We start from the raw sequence: 19,424 nt of genomic DNA on the forward strand, positions 1-19,424 counted from the left end.
AACCAATCAAACACCCAAAAGCGAACAATGCAACGTCAATGTTGGAACCTACCGTTTGGAAATGTTGCAGGGCCGGTCTCAGGACGTCGTTGTTTGCTCGGCCGACGGTAAACGCTGTTGCGACCCAAGAGAGAGTCCCACCCACAGCTATTCGCCGCTCTTATGCGACGTTCCCCTCATTCGCTTCTCAATTTTCTTTCACCTCACTTAACACTCGAAGGTCTTCGCTTTACCACCTTCGGTCTGCAATTCAAATCCCTTCTGTGAGATATTGCTCGTTTGAAGCGCAAACAATGGCTCGCTCAGACCGCGATACGCTTCCTGATGTGTATGATTGACCTCATTGATACGCAACATCCCCATAGTTTCATGTTGAAGCTTTAATTTAACTATACTAATCTGTATGGCAATATACAGGGTGAAACCAAAACGATATGACATTTCTCTGTACAATTTGGAGCTTGGAGGCTCTTGGAGCTACAATGGCACTGTCAAGATTGATACCACTGTATCTAAGCCCACCAAGGAGATTATCTTGAACGTGAAGGAAGTGAGCGTCGAAAAGGCAGAGGTTCAAGCTGGTAATATCCTATTAACTCTAGGCTCGCACATGAACATTAGCTAATTTTGTTGTTTTGAACGATAGGCTCCACCTCCGTCAAAGCTGTTGGCATTTCCTACGATAAGGTTTCAGAACGTGTGACGCTGGCTTTCGACAAGGAAATTCCTTCTGGAGATGCTCTGTTGACTATCGAATGCACGGCGACTATCAACGAGGCTATGGCGGGATTCTCGCGCTGCAAGTACAAAGCTCCTGTTACACCATCCTCGGCCACTCCAGAACTGGACGGATTTCATTACATGATGAGCACTCAATTCGAGGCTTGTGATGCTAGAAGAGCCTTTCCATGTTTTGACGAACCGAACTTGAAAGCTGAGTTTGACTTTGAGATCGAGGTTCCAAAAGATTTGGTGGCTTTGAGTAACATGCCAGTCAAATCGGAGCGCGATGGAAGTAAAGAGGGGTGGAAGATTGTCTCTTTTGAACGGACTCCGATCATGAGCACTTATGTGGGTTTTTGATTCTCAATTCATCATTTCTTTGGCTAATATCATTCGTGTAGCTCCTGGCCTGGGCTGTCGGCGATTTCGGATACGTCGAGGCAAAGACAGAGCGCAAGTACAACGGAGCTAGCATCCCTGTTCGAGTTTATACCACCAAAGGTCTTGAAGAGCAAGCCCGATATGCTCTAGAGTGCGCCCACAAAACTATTGATTACTTTTCAGAGCTTTTCGGAATTGAGTATCCTCTCCCCAAGTCTGACCTTCTCTGTGTCCATGCATTCGTAAGTGCCACAGGCCCATTTTTAATTGAGGAAATACTGACGCATTGATGAAGGCTGCTGGAGCTATGGAGAACTGGGGATTAGTTACATATCGTACCACCGCGGTTCTATTCGACGAAGGCAAGTCCGATTCACGATACAAGAATCGCATTGCCTACGTGGTCGCTCATGGTATGTCTCCCACTGCAACATATGATCTCAATCTAGGGAAGTACTAACGAAGTCCTTTAGAACTTGCCCATCAATGGTTTGGTAACCTGGTCACCATGGATTGGTGGAGTGAACTTTGGCTGAATGAGGGATTCGCAACATGGGTCGGCTGGCTTGCAGTCGATCACTTCCATCCAGGTAAGGGGGGTTCTTTTGATCACTTCAAAATACTAGATACTAACTTATGAGATAGACTGGAATGTTTGGTCTCAGTTTGTGGTACGCAATGCACGAGGTATATTGAAAACAATTGATATTGATGAATTCTTCAGGCTGAAGGTGTCCAACAAGCTTGCCAACTCGACTCACTACGCGCCTCCCACCCCATTGAGGTTCCCGTGAAGAACGCTCTCGAAGTGGACCAGATTTTTGATCATATCAGCTATCTGAAAGGTAGTTCTGTTATCCGTATGCTCAGCAGTCATCTCGGCCAAGATGTCTTTATCAAGGGTGTATCGGACTACCTCAAAAAGCATGCATATGGTAAGTTGCTGGCTTCTACAAGATCGATACTAGATAACTGATATGTTTAGGAAACGCCACGACAAACGATCTGTGGTCAGCACTCAGCAAAGCGTCCAACCTGGATGTCAATGCTCTCATGGTACGCTAGAAAACTCACAATCTGAATATCACCGCTAACAGATGTAGGATCCGTGGATTCGCAAGATTGGCTACCCAGTAGTTACTGTTACTGAGGAACCCGGTCAAATATCAGTGCGTCAAACAAGATTCCTCTCATCTGGTGATGTCAAGCCAGAGGAGGATGAGACTGTTTGGTGGATTCCACTGGGCATCAAATCAGGAATACAACCAACTGAGATCAAGCTGGATTCTCTTACCTCTAAAGCAGATACTCTCCGAGGCATCAGCGAAGACTTTTACAAGATCAACAAAGACCAATCTGGTTTCTATCGGACGAACTACCCACCAGAACGTTTGGCAAAACTGGGAAAGAGCCTTCATTTGCTTAGCACAGAGGACAAGATTGGCCTTATTGGAGATGCCGCTGCTCTTGCCGTTTCAGGCGAAGGCACCACTCCTGCATTGCTCGCACTGATCGAAGGATTCGCCCAGGAGAATAACTATCTGTAAGCCTCTGTCCTAAATTTTCTTTAGAGCTGATACTGATGGTTACTGCAGAGTATGGCAACAGATTTCTTCATCACTCGCTAGTCTGCGAACCACATTCTCTTCTAATGAGGCTGCGGCTGCTGCTTTGAAGAAATTCAAGCTGAACCTAGTTACGCCAGCTGCTGAGAAGGTGGGTTGGGAGTTCCGTTCCGACGAGGACTACTTAACTGGACAGCTTCGGAAACTACTCATCGCTATGGCAGGAGAGGCAGGTCATGAAGGGTAAGCCCCGGGTTTTCTTCGAGATTGCTACAGAGGGCTAATACACAATCCGTTTAGAATCGTGGCTGAAGCAAAGCGTCGCTTCCAACTCTGGGCTTCTGGGGAGGACCCTAATGCTATCCACTCTAATCTGCGATCCGCTATCTTCTCGCTCAATATTGCAGAAGGTGACCGAGCAGAGTTCGAGCGGGTCAAGAACGAATTCCTCCAGACCGACTCCGTAGATGGCAAGGAGATTTGCCTCAGCTCCCTTGGTCGCACAAGGAATCCTGAGTTGATCCAACAGTACCTGGATTTTATCTTCTCGGACAAAGTTTCTATTCAAGATATGCACACTGGTGCCGCATCCCTGGCCGTCAACCCCATTGGTCGCTACGCGCTCTGGCAGTATATCAAGACCAACTTTACCGCAGTCTCGGCACGGCTATCGGCCAACAACATTGTTTACGATCGCTTTGTGCGACTAGGACTGTCCAAGTTCTCGGATGTAGCCATTGCCGATGATATTGCGAAGTTCTTCGAGGACAAGGACACCGGTGCATTTGAGCGGACTTTGGTGATTCTGTCTGATAGCATCCGGGCCAATGCTCGTTACAAGGAAAGAGACGAGCAGCTCTTGTTGGAGTGGTTCCAAGCCCATGGCTATGCTTGAGTTGTTAGCAAAGAGAGATAGTAAGAATTAATTGAATGCATGACATTTCCATGAGTGAGTTACTAGAATGTAACTAGTTAACTAGTTAGTTACTATGTAGTTAGAAGATAGGATAGTAAGTAGTATGTCACACGGGATTCTCGTTCAGTTGGGTCCTGTAGGTGGCTCGCGCTAAGCCACTTCGGGCGGGGCAGTCCACCACCTGCTGCTCTCGCTGGCTGACACGGACAACTCAACCTTACCCTGTAACCTCTTGCTTCTTCAGTTTCCTTGCTGGTCCTGTGATATCTTCTATCTTGTGGACTATCTCTTGCTTCTGTCTCTGGACATTGCCTCATTCCCATCCCCAGTCACGGTCCCCCAAGAGTACTTCTTCTCTGTGCCCCCCTGTTTCATTTGGCCAAGTCATCTCGAATCTCACTTTAACTTTACGTCTTACGTCTCCTTTTCTCTCACAACAACTCCACTGACTCATAGACACTACACATCTTCTCGCCCATCATGAATCCAGAGTGGTACGTGCTTTATCTTGCTGGCTGCAAAGCCGTAGCTATTCGCCTCTACCTATGATCCTAACCTTAATGTGATATCATAACAGAGTTATCTCTCCGCCTTTTCATCATGTCCTACCTAGCGGTTGCGCTCTGACGGCCTTCGCCTCTTCCGTTCCACCTCCGAAACACCCAAGTCTGACATATCATAGATACGATTACCTCTTCAAGCTCCTCCTTATTGGAGACTCCGGTGTTGGAAAGTCCTGTTTGTTGCTTCGATTTGCCGATGATACATACACCGAAAGCTACATTTCTACGATCGGTGTCGACTTCGTATGTGACCTTGCAGCTGTTTCTTTTGATATCATACTAATATGGCGTTTGCCCAACAGAAAATCCGCACTATTGAATTAGATGGAAAGACTGTCAAGTTGCAAATCGTACGTGAAGCCATGTCTCTTGACTAGATGCGATCGATTCATGGATCACTAACCTACTTGCTCTACAGTGGGATACTGCCGGTCAGGAACGATTCCGAACAATCACATCTTCTTACTACCGAGGAGCGCACGGCATCTGCGTGGTCTACGATGTGACCGACATGGACTCTTTCAACAACGTCAAGCAGTGGTTGCAGGAAATTGATCGCTATGCCACTGAGGGTGTCAACAAGCTGTTGGTCGGCAACAAGAGCGATATGGAGGACAAGAAGGTCGTCGAATACACTGTGGCTAAGGTGCGTTTTTTTTTTTTGGCCGGAAAGCAGAAGGGGCACTCGGTACTGATAATCTGTGTTCAGGAATTTGCGGACAGCTTGGGAATCCCATTCTTGGAAACTTCCGCCAAGAGCGCATCCAACGTCGAACAAGCATTCTTGACCATGGCCAGACAGATTAAGGAGCGTATGGGTACTGCTACCGTCAACAACAAGCCTACCGTGCAGGTCGGTCAGGGTCAAGGCGTTCAATCTGGCTCCGCGGGCGGTTGCTGTTAATTGGGATCTTGACTTTCTGGGACGATCGTGTATGGCGATCATACAGAGGTGGATATGCGTTATGAATGCCTTTGCAACGGTAACGAGGACATATCTTTCTGTGGCGGCTGGGTACCGATGAATATGAATCCTGCATCTACTCCATCATTGACATGGATTATGATCGAGTTCATATTTTCCGGTGGTAACCTCATTTAGATTCTTCTATTGTTATCAGTTCCTGTGACTTGTTGTCCCGTCACTCGAAACCATGTCCAACTTCGCAATATACCTAGCGCAGAATTTCTCGACGCCCTTGATCGATCGTTCTACTCTTTGCTCAGTCACTTACGTATCATGTCTCTCGTCTTCAGGCCTACTACTTCTCTACCATCGGTTTGTTTTCTTTTCTTTTCTTTTCTTTTCTTTTTCCTGGTCTCGCTTCTTTTCCTTTTTTGATCTGTGTAATGTGAGATTGTTTGTGTAGGTTGATTGTTACTTGTCTTTTCTTCCAATACGGAATAATGATTCGCAAGAACACTGAATTTAGAAGTATATATTACATATTTACTCGAAGCATCAAGAAGATCACATGTAGTTGAGCAGGAAGCCAGACAATGCACCGTAAAGAGACTGAAGTGGCTAGTGGGTGGGTACTTCTTAGTCTACCGAGGCAAATGGTCTGCAACGTCATAACCAAGGCTAATTAATCCCATTCTCACCATACGCTTCTGATTGATTCTCGTCCACAGTTACCCTCGGTGATTCCTTAATTCTTATCGAAGTGGATCTCCGCTTATTCACATTCAGCCCTTGGAAAGTGATTGATATACTGTGCATTCCTTTTTGAAAAGGGGTTGTCCAGGACTGCTACTCCCTATAACTATTATCCCCGACTTCGCCTGTTCCCTTCTTTGTTCAAAGGTATTTATTTACTTTCCACCGGATCTTCTGCCCATGATGAACATATTCTCACTTTAAATTTGTTCTTCTATAGAAATATTATCTAGCAAAAATGTCTCAAGCGCCACTGGAAGAACAAAAGAAGGCCGTGGCCGCATCGGCTGCCGCGCAGCAATCTGATAACATCGCGCACGCTTTGGCAGGCGCAGGAGGGGGTATTCTTTCGATGGTTCTCACGTATGGACTATCCCAAGCCGCAACTCCCCAAAATCGTCGATTCTAATATAAATGTTTATAGTTACCCCCTCATTACCCTCTCTACTCGCGCGCAAGTCGAATCAAAGCGCGCCCAGTCCTCAACTCTCGATGCAGTGCGACACATCATCCAACGCGAAGGAATTAGCGGGCTCTACTCCGGCTTGAACTCAGCTCTGTTTGGAATTAGCATGACAAACTTCGTTTACTATTACTGGTACGAATGGACTCGCGCTGCATTCGAGAAAGCCGCAGAAAAGGCCGGCCGTGCCTCAAAAAAGCTTACGACTATTGAAGCCATTATCGCAGGTGCCATCGCCGGCAGTGCAACAGTGCTCCTCACAAACCCGATTTGGGTTATTAACACGCGGATGACCGCTCGTCGGAACGAGGCAGGCGAGCAAGGACTACCGGGTGCTGAGAAGCCAAAGCAGTCTAAATCAACGATCCAGACTCTTTTGGATTTACTCAAAAATGAAGGACCTAGTGCCTTGTTTGCCGGTGTGCTTCCGGCTTTGGTGTTGGTCATCAACCCAATTCTTCAATATACTATCTTTGAGCAATTAAAGAATGTCCTGGAGCGAAAGCGACGAGTCACTCCCAAGGATGCGTTTTATCTCGGCGCTATAGGAAAGATTCTTGCGACGAGTATTACTTACCCATATATCACTGTTAAGAGTCGTATGCACGTTGCCAGCAAGAACGATCCCCGCCAGACTCTTAATGGAAGCTTGAAGAAGATTATCAATGAGGAGGGATGTGCAGGTCTCTACAAGGGTATGACTCGACAACTCCTTCTAATACTCCGGAATTTTTCTCTTGTCTGACATTGTTGTAGGTATCATTCCCAAGGTGACCCAAAGCGCTATTACTGCTGCTTTCCTCTTTGCGTTCAAGGATGTTCTATACGATGTCATGGTAGCAGCCCGCCGACGCCGCTCAATTCCCAAGTAAGCTCAAAATGAGCAAAGGGGCAAACGCTATCTGAACGTAGACTACCCCGCCGCAGAGCCAATATAACAGATGCTCTCACCTGAGAGATCGAGAGGCATACCCACCACCAAGTCAGCCTTCACGGCCGCACAGCCACAACTCATGGGTCTTCTACTGCAAATAACAGCATTGATTGCAGTTGTATCGACCATACCAATATGTCAGAAGAGATGATTTTATCATATACCACCAGGCGCATACACTGGTGCAATGTATCAATAGTATAGTTGTTCGTCATGATTGCGAAAAAACCTAGTGATTATGAATATTTTCAATGATGTCGGGAGCATACGGAAACATACGTACCGTAATCAATCAAATCATTTTCTCTCGACCTAAATGTGACCTGTCTGTCCCTTGAAAGATCTATTTTACCGAATTGGGAACAACGCGATTTACTGTGCGTATACTGGGGCACGTGCATCTCCGCCCCGGGAAAGCGCCTGGTTGACGCGTTGCTTCCTTCCACGGCGACCATCTTATCTTAGAATAATATCTATCTCCCATACTGCTTTACTCTTACTCACTCTTACGCTTCACGGTCTACTAATAATCTCTTCTTTAGAAAGCTAGCTCTTTTTTGATATTTTTTTGACTCGCGATCTAGCTCGACTTTCGACTTAATCCGCCAGTGGCGTTCTCATGGGCGATCTTTTTGTTGCTCTGGCGAACTTGCGATACCCCCATTCTTTAATCTTCATTTCGTTTTCGAGATATTCATTTACTGAGCTGAGCACCTGCCGTTGCCAATACCGAAAAATTGCGACTTATTCAATTTATCTCTCATCTCATCTATGCGATCCCTGCCTAAGTCTGAGCCAAATCTGAACCACAAGTCATTTCGCGCATTCATTAACCGCCGTCTCCACCTCGTTGATTCTTACTCCTCCTTACCGATCCAAAAGTCATGAACATATGATGATATGAGCAGCTCGGATAAAGATCAAGATGCAGAGCATCTTCTCTCTAAGTTTCAATTTCACCGCCGACCGCTAGTCAACGACAACCCTTCAGCTTCGTTTTCCAACATTGGACACCAAGCAACCCCACCGAGACGTAGAGGCAGACCGCCGAAACGAGCTCTCGTTTTTGATTTGGCGGCCTCGGAGAGTTCTCAACAACAGGATATTCCGCCAAGACCAAGAGGAAGGCCTAAAAAGAACCCAGTGGCACTGTTGGAGTCACCGGACTCCGAGAACTCGCAACCTGTACAGCATGCAGTGAGAAGACGTCGTTTGCATGCGGGATCGTCATTGGACTCCCCAGGTTCATCTTCAGTAGACGCACTACAGAGTCCAGGGCTTCAGACGAGTCATGTGACCCATGATAATTTTGCTGCTGTTCACCATAGCAATCGGCATTCTAAAAGCTCGACACCCCAGCAAACCGGTGCTGCCACTACTAGTTCTCGCTCGAGACGGTCCAGGGCCCAGGTCGGGAACTATTACTCCAATGCCAATTACTCAGGATACATCTCTGTCTCTGAAGCCGAGCACGAAATCAGGTCTGAATCGCAGTCACAACAAAAGGCCATTGGTTGCTCCTCGCGTCCAGTAGTACCATTCACATCAAGGAAGCCGGAACAAAAAAGAATTCAGGTCATTTACGATGCTCAAGGAGTTCGCATTACTCGACATGGGTACACTCTACTACAAGATATACCTAATCTTCCTAACACAGCTCCCTATTCACCGCAAAGTAAACCCTCTAGTTACGCCCGCCAGTTCAGAAGTAAATCGCACATTCCGCTACTCCACGTCTCATTCAGCGAGGATGAAGTATCGGCCATCATTGGGCTCTTATCCCCTTATGGCGTCGACCCACGTTTGTTTGAAATGAGTCAGGCAGATCAAGTCATACACATCGTCAAATCCGTACACAGCAATCGCCTGGAGCGGGTTCTGGAGGAATTACCTCAAATGATCCAACTCCAGGACCTTCTCAACGACCAGGGCTTTGACAATCTCATGGCATATCATCAGGCTGCCGACTCTGCAGATTCCTTCATCGACAATCTCTGCAATGAGATGATGTCCAAGCAAAGTACATTTGATCAAATATCGCGGTTACTTGTACTGGCAGGTGCCCTTCGCAGGCGCCGTAAGGCTGATATACAGGCATTTTGTATGGATACGAGATCGGGAGTTGTTCCAACCAAGCCGTTTTACATCAGTGCCAGCTATCAACGCGCACCTATACGGAGAAGCGAACATCGAGTCTCGGTACTCGATAGGTGGCCGAAGCGGCTATCAGAAGAATTCACCTTGCAGAAAAGTCATACCTGGAAAGGCGCGTCAAATGATGTCCTAAACCTTGCTTGGTCCCCGGATGGGTTCCGGTTTGCTGTCGGTGCGGCAGCCCAATGTGATGAGCACAATATGCAATACAACCGGTCCAACAATTTGATATTAGGTGATTACACGCACAAGATCATCAAGGAGTTGCCGGACCATCGTGTACCCTATCCTGTCGCGAACCACAACAATTCTCATCTATATATGAGTGTCACGGCTGTGCAGTGGTTTGACGACACTCTTTACACATCTAGCTACGACAAAACAGTCAAAATTTGGGATGTTTCTTCGTACACTAATGCAACTTGCCGGATGACCCTCCGACATGACCATAAAGTTCAAATAATGGCGCGGTCACCCTCAATCGCCACTTTACTTGCAACAGGAACAGATTCAACTTTGCATTTGTGGCATTTTGATAGTGTTAGCCAAGCATGCCTTGATTTGAATTACATGGAACAGCGCATAACGAGAAACCCCCGCGCGATTAAAGAATCCGACTTTACACCTTCATCACTAGCGTGGGGTTTGTCAACACTGACTCAGGATTTATTTGTCGCAGGCTTTTCTGGCAACGGTCACCATGGTGGAGATGCATGCAGAGAAGGGCTACTGGCCGCGTGGAAGGTAGCTCAAGGATCCTTAGTACCGGTACCACTGCAACCAAATGCGCAGAACATTTTCGATGTGAAATCCCATCCTTTCCTTCCCTGGTTTGCGACTGGGAGCTCGGTCTCCGCGGTAGGCAGGAACGGAACGGGTAAAGACATTCGGTCGTTGGTGCGAATCTACGAACCCTCAACTAAGCCAAGGTGTGCCATTGAGCTTGACTGCCCAGCCCTCGATATCAACGACGTCTCATTCTGTCCCATGGACCGATTTCACATATCGGCTAGTTGCACGGACGGCATCACTTACGTATGGGACTTTCGGAACCCATCACAAATCTTGCACAAATTATGCCATGGGGATGCTATAAACCAGCTTGATGAGGAGCTCACAAGAGAACAAGCAGATGTTGGGGTTCGAGTTGCCTTGTGGGGTAAGGGATCTGACGAATTCATTACAGGCGGATCTGATGGTGTTCTCCGGTCATGGGACATTCTCCGGGCACCTGAGGATGTACATGTGCGAGATATTGCTGTGATTGAGGATGAGATCATGTCAGGGGCATTCTCGCCAGATAAGTCAACACTGCTCATCGGGGATGCCGCCGGCGGTATCCATATTCTCGAACCAGGTTTGAGCTCAGATCCCGTAGAGCAACTGCATTACGAGCTATCACGCGACACTGAGCTATCGGTGTCTTCCGATTCCGGGAGAGCAATTGGAAAAATGCTTCTAGAGACCGGACAACTTATACAGCATCCTCGTTATGGGGTCGGCAAAGGAGCAGCTTACCAAGGCCCATATGCCGCCTGGGCTCGGCCAGAAAAGACACCCAACAATATGCTAGCAGTAACGCCACTAATTGCGGAGATACAAGCTTTACAGCTTGATCAAGGCACAAGCAATTTACCTGCCGGCGATCATATCATTGATGAACTTAGGAAGACCGCAGAAATTCGTAATCGCGATCCAAGCCTGCTTAAACGCAAAGACAGTCCTCATCATCGGCCGAAGAAGAAACATCGAGCCACAGACATCATCAATCTCTGTAGCGACGAAGAGGAAGATGCCAAGCCATTGAAACCATCTCGCAAGTCGGCCAAGCCTCCCGTGTGGATTGACCTTACTGAGAACACTGACGACGAAGACTCCGGCAAAAAGGTTATCACTATGCGGATGAAGCATGAAGAGAATTCAGACGATGATGCAGAAGACTACTGGTTTCCAGATAGTCGTGAAATAGACCCGAACATCCGATCCTCAGACTAGTTGGGAGTTGAATAATTGCTTATGTGGAATGACACCATGTGGCTGAGCGTTTGCTTTGTATTTGATACATCAAATCAAACAGAAAGATATCTATCTACTCCGTAGATGGTCAGCAAATGCAATGCATTGATTATGACAAATACAAATATCACGACCGTATTCAGATAACTGGATAACGGAGATGTGGCTGTGTAGCCGCCAAGCCGTTGTTGAGCTAGAAGCTGGGTACCGACTCGCTTGTGCTGATTCCGCCGTGTTCTTTTCCAACGGTACCCAGGGACCGGTACCGGTACCTGAGTTACCAGATTACTCCGAACCATATCAAGACGCATCGCCACATCCAGGCAGGTGCGATTCCTCTCTTATAAATATTTTCAACGGCATCTGGAGAACTCATCAACTTGCAGTTGCTCATCATTATCTCGGTCATCGAGCCTTCACAACTACTCTTTCCACAAACTCTCGACTTTCTGCCTCATCCATGTCTTTTGCCCCTCCTCCCGGACCGCCGCCTCCGCCTGTACCTCCAGGTTGGAAGGCCCAATTCGACGACCGCTACAAATCATGGTATGTACTTTTTGCGCCCTCTTCAAAATCATCTATATATACTGATTTTGCCCCAATAGGTTCTTCGTCAACCTCAAAACAGGCGTTTCCCAATGGACCGTCCCAGAAGAATCCGAACACCCCGCACCACTAGACATCGGTGCGCCACCATCATACCACGACTCCGGCCCAGCGAACCCTGCCATCGCCGCAGAAGCAGCTCGCGAAGAGAAAAAGAGCTCTCATTTAGCTTCCAACAATCCTTATAGCACCGGTACTGGTGCTTCTGGTCACCAGAATATGGACGATGATGCGAAACTGGCTGCGCAATTACAAGCTGAAGAAGATGCGCGAGCGGCTGGAAACAGGGATCGTGGAGAGAATTCGGGGTATTATAATAACGCCTCATCGAATAATTTGTCGTCGGCTCCTATTGCGCCTCAACCTACTCCCGGTGGGTATGATCAGCAGCAGTCGTCCGGCAATCGTGGATTCTTAGGAAGGTTGCTTGGCAAGTCGCCTAATAAGCAATACAATGCTGTTCCTCCTCCTCAGGGACAGTACCCTCCTCAACATGGTGGATATGGAGGTTATGGTTCGCCACCACCACCACCTCCCCAGGGATACGGTGGATACCCACCACAAGGGGGATACTACCCTCCACAACAAGGGTATTATCCGCCTCAACAAGGATACTACCCCCAACAGGGCTACGCACAACCACCACCTAAGAAATCTGGAGGAGGTCTAGGTACAGCCGGCGCTGCTGCTTTGGGTATTGGTGGTGGTTTACTTGCTGGTGCTTTGATCACGGATGCTATTCAGGATCATGATCAGGCGGAATATCAGCAAGGATACGACCAAGGTTATGACAACGGATATGACAACGGTGGTGGTGATGATTTCGGTGGTGGTGATGATTTCGGTGGTGGTGACTTTTAGTTCCTGCATCCCTTATGCTTTGCTTCTCAAGCCTTTTTTTTTTTCCCTACTGCTTTACTCGATTGATGACTTGCCGTTTTTCTTCGTTCATGAAGCTTTTGCTACGATTCTGGTACGGCGAATACCTTGCTCGTTTTGGCTTTATCCAGTGCATATTCATTAGGCTTACTTTAAGAGCGATGAGAATGACATATGATGATCTGAAATGAAAGTCCAAATATATTAAGCATGCAAACATTGAGAATCGCAGATGTGAATTCTTGAAAGGTTCCGAGACTAATCAGAGCTTGAACTGAAAGTTATCGAATTGGGTAATGTATGAGTGTACTTGCCTGATGGGTCAATCGAAGATGGGAGCATGTACAGGAGGTGCAGAATAGAGCATTAACCGATGGAACATTGAATTATCAAGTAGACCAGAAAGTAGAGCGCATACTAGATGATCTTGTATGGTGAGATATAGCTAGCGACAAATATCACGAGGAGTATGAGAGAGAAGGACTGGAGCCTTGAATAAGATTTTAGATAGTAAAGACCCATTCACTTTTACCGTGGTCTTCTGAGATACCATTGCCCCCTTACTGCTAAATACCTAGGTATGATTTGATGGCACGGAGGTGTTATTCGTCTATCTGGTATATAGCATATAGAGCTTTTTGGTCGTTGAGATAGTATACGATTTTCCCGAAAGATTTTGAGTCAATGAATATCGACGGAGATGAAAGTCGCCGAAACGTTGGCTGATGCGAGCCATACAGGCGATCTTAGTATGCTTGGTTTAGCATACTGACTGTCATGCGAAACCCAAGTCTCATTATATTAATACAATTGGGTCGAATATGGCCCGACACGAACAATCGGATACTGAGTGGGTAGTCTGGTAAGGTCTAAATCTTGTACTCTAAACATGCTGTTAATAAAGGGACCTGATCTCCTCATGGAAAATCATATCATACCTTGAAACTCTATATTCTCGAAGCCAAGCAGCAATCTCCGGATGCCCTGTAGCCTCTGCCCAGACCGCTGCTCCCTGACAGATGCTCAAAAAGTCCCGGCTTCTGCCATCATAGTGATCTAGAAGTAGTTGCAGCATGTCTTCTCGTCCGTAACATGCAGCAGCAGTGATCGCTGTTCGGCCATATTGTGGTGCAGTTGCTACAACAACATGCGCTCCACGTCGAAGAAGCTCTACTGCAATGTTGATATTACCGGTCTCTGCTGCTGTTTGCAGTGCAGTGAGACCTCCATTTGGCGCTGCTGATGCGTTAACGTCGGCGCCTCTTTCCAGTAAAGTGTATGCGAGTTCCAGTTCTTCAATTGCGATCGCCTCTTGGAGAGGTGTGCCTGTGAATTCAACTGCTGGTACTTGGATTTCTGCGCCCTCGTCAAGTAGATATTTAGCCAGCCCTATTTGTCCTGCATGGATTGCTGATTGCAGAGCAGTCGGGCCGTCTTCATACATGTTGACGTCGGCCCCCATTTCCAGCAGAATCTTGAATTTTAATTGCATTTGATCTTCGTCGATTCTTTCCCCTGAAACGGCATAGATGTTATTTGAAAGAGCTCTCCATGCTCTTGCAACTTGTTTCGAGTAGGAGGCCTCAGACAACCCCGACATGATATCTTGAATGCTTCTTAATATCACAGTGCCGTCTTGTTTGTCATGTATATATGCCACTGCCAGAGCCAGAGCCTCCTCATGGAGGTGGCTGGGACCCAATTTGGCATAATGATGGCACAGAAAAAAGATGATTTCGCGCGGACATCTTTGCTCTATGGCAAAACAGAGCGCATCGTTATACACACATAACTCTTCTTTCATAGGAAGTTTGAGATTTGCACCAGATTCCAGAAGAAATTTCATCATTGCTAAATTTTGCTTGGTGATCGACCAGGCTAACGGGCTGATATAATCGTCACAGACGGAGTTGACATCGCTTCCGTGTTGCAGAAGGTAACGAGCTCCCTCCACCCAGCTGTATTCCGCAGCTGCACAGATAGCGGGCACACTTTCTCTTCCTCCCGAACCATTTTTTGTTAGGAACTCGAGCATTGAGAGGTTTTTTCCGGATGCTGCAGCTGCGATAGCTGACAACCCGTATCGCGGTGATGGGGGTGCATGTATATCGGCATTTGACTTTAGAAGCAGCTCTGCAACGTCAAAATGACCATTCTTAATGGCAGCTTGCAGTGCAGTCAATCCTCGTTCATATCCTGCGGGGGCATTCACATCCGCGTTGCTGAATAGAAGCAATTGCACCATCTCTATATTTCCACTCTCGGCCGCAGCCTGTAATGCTGTTCTGCCATTAACCCTTCCAGGAGGGGCATTGACATTGGCCCCGTTCTCCATGAGTATCGATACTATTTCGGGGTAATTAAGTCGAGCTGCCATCTGCAATGGCGTATCTCCCCAATTCGGAATGATTCTCGAGTCAGGATTGGCTCCTTGTGAGAGCAGCCGGTATAGAAGAAATATGTTTCTGTGTTGGACGCTGTGTTGGAATGCAGTATAGTATAGAATGGTCTTGTAATTAGGGCTATAATCATCTGAATAACCAGACGAAGACTCGAAATTCGTGATATAGGACATGGCACTCTCAACGTAGCTCACGCCCTCAGCCGTAATACGAGACAGTGGAGAAAGGTCAACGAGTGCTCCGTTGGCTAACAGCAGTTCAACCAGAGACATGTTGTTCATCTCGCATGCAATTTGAATTGGTGTTTTGGCGATACACTGGTGTCTATCCCGGACCTTGTTGTTCAATCGATAGGCGTCTGACCATCGCCATGATTTGGGTCTGTACTGTTCACCAAACGGAGCATTGACATCTGCTCCTTTTGCAATCAAGAATTCGACCATTTTCGCTTGATTTGCGTATACTGCTGCTTGTAACGGAGTGCCAAAGTAGTCTCTCACATATGAATTGACCCTTGAGCCTGCTTTCAACAGCATATCCACGGCCGCTAGATTCCCTAACTCCGCAGCATTAATGAGAGGAAATCCGCGTTCAACATTCACAAGCATGCCATCTGGATCCGCACCGAATGAGATGAGGGTTTGTAAAATGTCCAAGCTAGCTGTGTTCCATGGTAGGTGTCCTTGACTGAGGAAGATATCTGTGTCTAATGGCAAGTGTTTTTGACTGAGGGGATTGCTGTTATCTAGGTAAAACTGAGGAGGGAAACCTGCCTCACAGAGCAACTGTAGCATCCGCTGATCTTGCCTTTGTACCGCTATTGTAATACAGTACTCTTGTAAATATTCCGCGTCCAGAGGTAGATCATTATCGTGACGAGTCCTGGAAACAAACGCTCGGTTAAGAATCTCTTCAACCAGTTTCGTGTTTCCGGAGTTCACGGAGGCTGGTAAGATCTTTCTCATAAATATCTTGCTCGTGGTGGTCCGCAGGTTGAAGATATAAGCGAAGAGAGACTTGTTGAATTTCTTTAGAAGCCAGGTGACTACATTGAAAGTCTGACTGTGCTCAAGTGCGTCGTTGTTGGTCAAACAAACAAAATACTGCAGAAATCTTTGCATGGCGGCAAGTTGAGATGGCATCCCAAAATCCGTAGATCTGAATGGAGAAGAAATGAGACCAACTTCGGCGTCACTTGGTGGGAAATAAGAACTCAAATATCGGCGTCTTCTTTGACGCGTTTTAGGGTCCTTAATCAATATAAAAACTTTCGAGTCTTCGAGCTTCAGTGCATCTCCGACAGCCATCTGTAGTAGCTTGACCCCGAATTGCGGGTTACGTAGAATATCAAGCTGCTTTCCTGCCGGATCTAGCATGTTAGAGATGGTCGACGGAGGGAATTCATTGTGAGATGTTTGTACTAATCACCACTATTAGAAATTGCACACAATTTAGATATTTTGCACCGATATATTTACCGATCAGGGCTGGAAAATCCTTCTGTAACCTGAACCATAACAAGTAGTTGATGTCCGCTTCTTGGAGTGTGACGGTGTCGGCACTAGGAGTGGACACCTGGACGCCCTCTGGAGACAGGATATATTCTGTATATTCCAACTGGTTTGCAAGAGTAGAGGATACCTCGACATCAGGACATGGAGTAAACACCTGGATACCCTCGGGGGTAGGAATATCTTTCGCATATTGCAATCGGCTCGTCAGGGTCGTATTTCGACCGATCTCCCTCTCCATGTCCTTACGTGATATCTTCTTCCCACGAATATTGAAATCGGTATCCTTGCCCTCTAGGGCCCTCTTCTTTATCTTCTGGTCTGCCCATGTGTAGTCAAGGGCATTGGCATATTTCTGCAAACCCCATTGCTTCCACTTCGTGGCATACTGGCTTTTGCTACAGACTTGTCCGTCAGTGGAGCTGTAGTTGCATCATCATGGAGGATGTGATTACGTTGGTTGGAAGCCGTATCTCTCCTTCATGGCATCCATCACCTTTTCCAACGTCCCATGGGGCGCAGTATAGAGAGCAGTAATCTCCTCCTTGTACCCGTCCCATACTGATGCTGGAATTCGAGGGGCTTTCGCGGACATTTTTTTTGGTGGTAATTCATTGTGACTGAGGATAAAAATAAAAGAAAGCTCGAGGACGAGTGAGATTTTATCAGAGTTCGAGGCTCCTCTCTGCATCGATATCTATCTCAGTCGCTCGATATGCTTTGAGGCACCGCAGCGACATGATTGGTGCATTCCACAATCCGATTTGCTTCTGATTCGTTCAGACCAAAATCCGATGCACATTGCTTTTTCTTCCGCCCGTAGATGAGCAAGGGTACAGCCTCTCTCCACTAAGGCTGAGCATGTGCGCTAGAAGTGTCAGGCGCTTCGTGCTGTCTTTCCGATGTAGCCTGGTCGTACCAATCACTGCCCCCGCTATCTAAGCCTCGTAGACAAGGAATTCATCCAGAATCCTGTTTCGCGGCCACGAAAGCCGAAGTCTGAAGACAAAACGAAGGGGAAATGAAAAGAAAGTCAAGCCCGATCCGCCCCAACACAAACTGTTCAAAGCTCAGAATTCACGCTGCTCACTGGACGAATGCAAAATCTCAATTGTTTGCATGCAGGAGCTATTTATTATACCGGTAGTTTCTCAAGACTCTGCCGATTTCTTAAGAATCTTAAAAATTGGTTTGCCTACAGGTTTGTCAAGGATTAGGTACAAACTTAGGTTCCTGCCCGTAATGACCTAGGTAGAAGTTAAGTGCCGCATACGTTCGATTCCAATCTTCCGATCTCAATTGAAGGATTCCAAAATCCGAAATGCATAACATCTATCATTGCTTGCCAGGAACACTCGACGCGATCTCATAATTTCTTCAATGCTCATTGGATGCATCCAAAATATTGTCTCCCTTCAATGTTACCTGTTGACTTCCAAAGCCTTTGAGCTTCCAAATCATGGCACTGTCAGAAATATATAAATGCCTTCCCCCAAGTAATTATTCGTCCTTCCTATCTATTGTTGAGCAAGTCCTCTCACTCTCAATCAAGGAGCATATATCTTCAAAATGGCTTGGCCAACAGAGACTATTATCGCCTTGGTAACCCTACTTATCGCTTGTCTACCACTGCTAGTACAAGCTTGGTTCTACGTAAACCGAATGCGACAAAGAAGGAGAACTATTGGGACAGGTAGGTTCTCTATCGATCCAAACCCGAGTTCTACTATGAGACTGGTATACTCACATATAAAACTTATCTAGATCTCTTACCACTACATCGAACCCCTAGCTACCTAGCCCCTCGAGCCCTCAATGACAACGAGATGGACATTCCGGGCCTGTTGATCAATCTGAATCAACTTGAAAGAAGTCTCGACATGCAAATTGTTTGTTCAAACCTCGCCCATACCCCGTTATAGATGCAATGCCTTCATCAACTAACGCTTGCTTTAAATAGTTCGTGTCGGCAGACAATCCATTTCCCATCGCCAACATCCCCATAGCAGGTGACAGTCTAAACACTCTAAGAGTATGTTGTTCCTGGGTCCAGTTAGGGTAGCCCCATACAAGAGACTGATATGATTGACTATTAAGAGAATTACTACCGGTCTTTCCTCTATCTCGGTCTGAACTTAGCTGTATCGTCGATCGGAAACGTGGATGGCAGTCCTCAGTGGCAAAACAACGCGGTTTTTTTTTTTTTTTTGGCAGACATTGTACAATATATATAGAGCGATGGGATGGCATGTACGAACAAAGCTTCCCAACTTATGATCTCAATTTTGGGAAGCAACAAATTTTCTCCAAGATATTTCCTAATCTGGTAATACGTTAACTCCGAAGGATGCGAAAGTGCTCCACCACTTTGGCCACGGGGAAGCTTTGTAGATAGCCCAACTAGCCTCATCAGGGTAGAGGGCGATAGTAATATGACTCATTAAAATCAAACACAACGCCAGTTTACCCGGTGAGTATTAGAAGCTAGAATCCAAAGTAAGTATATAAAAGAGTTGAAAGGTCTTGGATTTGAAGCTAATTTCTGTATCAACTAGATCTTGCTCAAGAAATTGCAACACTAACTGACTAATCACGACGCTCTCATTGGTATAGTCACTGTTCACACAAATCTGCATAGAGAGAGAGAGAGC

The 19,424-nt window shown here is 46.7% G+C and overlaps 7 protein-coding genes across 7 annotated transcripts; 6 read left to right on the top strand and 1 right to left on the bottom strand.

Annotated features, from left to right (window-relative positions):
• Nucleotides 1-293: 293 nt before the first annotated feature.
• Nucleotides 294-3,564, top strand: EYB26_006995 (uncharacterized protein; the record flags this gene model as incomplete). The annotated part of the gene is made up of 12 exons (XM_054266267.1): nucleotides 294-328; nucleotides 418-581; nucleotides 647-1,071; nucleotides 1,125-1,346; nucleotides 1,400-1,517; nucleotides 1,578-1,694; nucleotides 1,750-1,775; nucleotides 1,829-2,039; nucleotides 2,090-2,160; nucleotides 2,208-2,647; nucleotides 2,700-2,912; nucleotides 2,970-3,564. 12 exons carry the CDS (start codon nucleotides 294-296, stop codon nucleotides 3,562-3,564), a joined length of 2,637 nt encoding a protein of 878 aa, XP_054122242.1.
• Nucleotides 3,565-4,065: 501 nt separating this feature from the next.
• EYB26_006996 (uncharacterized protein) lies at nucleotides 4,066-5,052 on the top strand (the record flags this gene model as incomplete). Its single annotated transcript, XM_054266268.1, has 5 exons — nucleotides 4,066-4,076; nucleotides 4,268-4,391; nucleotides 4,451-4,498; nucleotides 4,567-4,794; nucleotides 4,858-5,052. 5 exons carry the CDS (start codon nucleotides 4,066-4,068, stop codon nucleotides 5,050-5,052), a joined length of 606 nt encoding a protein of 201 aa, XP_054122243.1.
• Nucleotides 5,053-6,046: 994 nt separating this feature from the next.
• EYB26_006997 (uncharacterized protein) lies at nucleotides 6,047-7,143 on the top strand (the record flags this gene model as incomplete). Its single annotated transcript, XM_054266269.1, has 3 exons — nucleotides 6,047-6,171; nucleotides 6,233-6,966; nucleotides 7,028-7,143. The coding sequence occupies 3 exons, from the start codon at nucleotides 6,047-6,049 to the stop codon at nucleotides 7,141-7,143; spliced, it is 975 nt and encodes a 324-aa protein (XP_054122244.1).
• Nucleotides 7,144-8,105: 962 nt separating this feature from the next.
• EYB26_006998 (uncharacterized protein) lies at nucleotides 8,106-11,354 on the top strand (the record flags this gene model as incomplete). Its single annotated transcript, XM_054266270.1, has 1 exon — nucleotides 8,106-11,354. The coding sequence occupies one exon, from the start codon at nucleotides 8,106-8,108 to the stop codon at nucleotides 11,352-11,354; it is 3,249 nt and encodes a 1,082-aa protein (XP_054122245.1).
• A 181-nt stretch (nucleotides 11,355-11,535) lies between these two features.
• EYB26_006999 (uncharacterized protein) lies at nucleotides 11,536-12,842 on the top strand (the record flags this gene model as incomplete). Its single annotated transcript, XM_054266271.1, has 2 exons — nucleotides 11,536-11,921; nucleotides 11,981-12,842. The coding sequence occupies 2 exons, from the start codon at nucleotides 11,536-11,538 to the stop codon at nucleotides 12,840-12,842; spliced, it is 1,248 nt and encodes a 415-aa protein (XP_054122246.1).
• An 819-nt stretch (nucleotides 12,843-13,661) lies between these two features.
• EYB26_007000 (uncharacterized protein) lies at nucleotides 13,662-17,368 on the bottom strand (the record flags this gene model as incomplete). The annotated part of the gene is made up of 4 exons (XM_054266272.1): nucleotides 13,662-13,743; nucleotides 13,799-16,682; nucleotides 16,741-17,171; nucleotides 17,229-17,368. The coding sequence occupies 4 exons, from the start codon at nucleotides 17,366-17,368 to the stop codon at nucleotides 13,662-13,664; spliced, it is 3,537 nt and encodes a 1,178-aa protein (XP_054122247.1).
• Nucleotides 17,369-18,342: 974 nt separating this feature from the next.
• On the top strand, nucleotides 18,343-18,906 carry EYB26_007001 (uncharacterized protein; the record flags this gene model as incomplete). Its single annotated transcript, XM_054266273.1, has 4 exons — nucleotides 18,343-18,466; nucleotides 18,538-18,662; nucleotides 18,734-18,805; nucleotides 18,871-18,906. The coding sequence occupies 4 exons, from the start codon at nucleotides 18,343-18,345 to the stop codon at nucleotides 18,904-18,906; spliced, it is 357 nt and encodes a 118-aa protein (XP_054122248.1).
• Nucleotides 18,907-19,424: the final 518 nt, after the last annotated feature.

Source organism: Talaromyces marneffei, chromosome 5 (genome assembly GCF_009556855.1).
Source record: "Talaromyces marneffei chromosome 5, complete sequence".
Lineage (NCBI taxonomy): Eukaryota > Fungi > Ascomycota > Eurotiomycetes > Eurotiales > Trichocomaceae > Talaromyces > Talaromyces marneffei.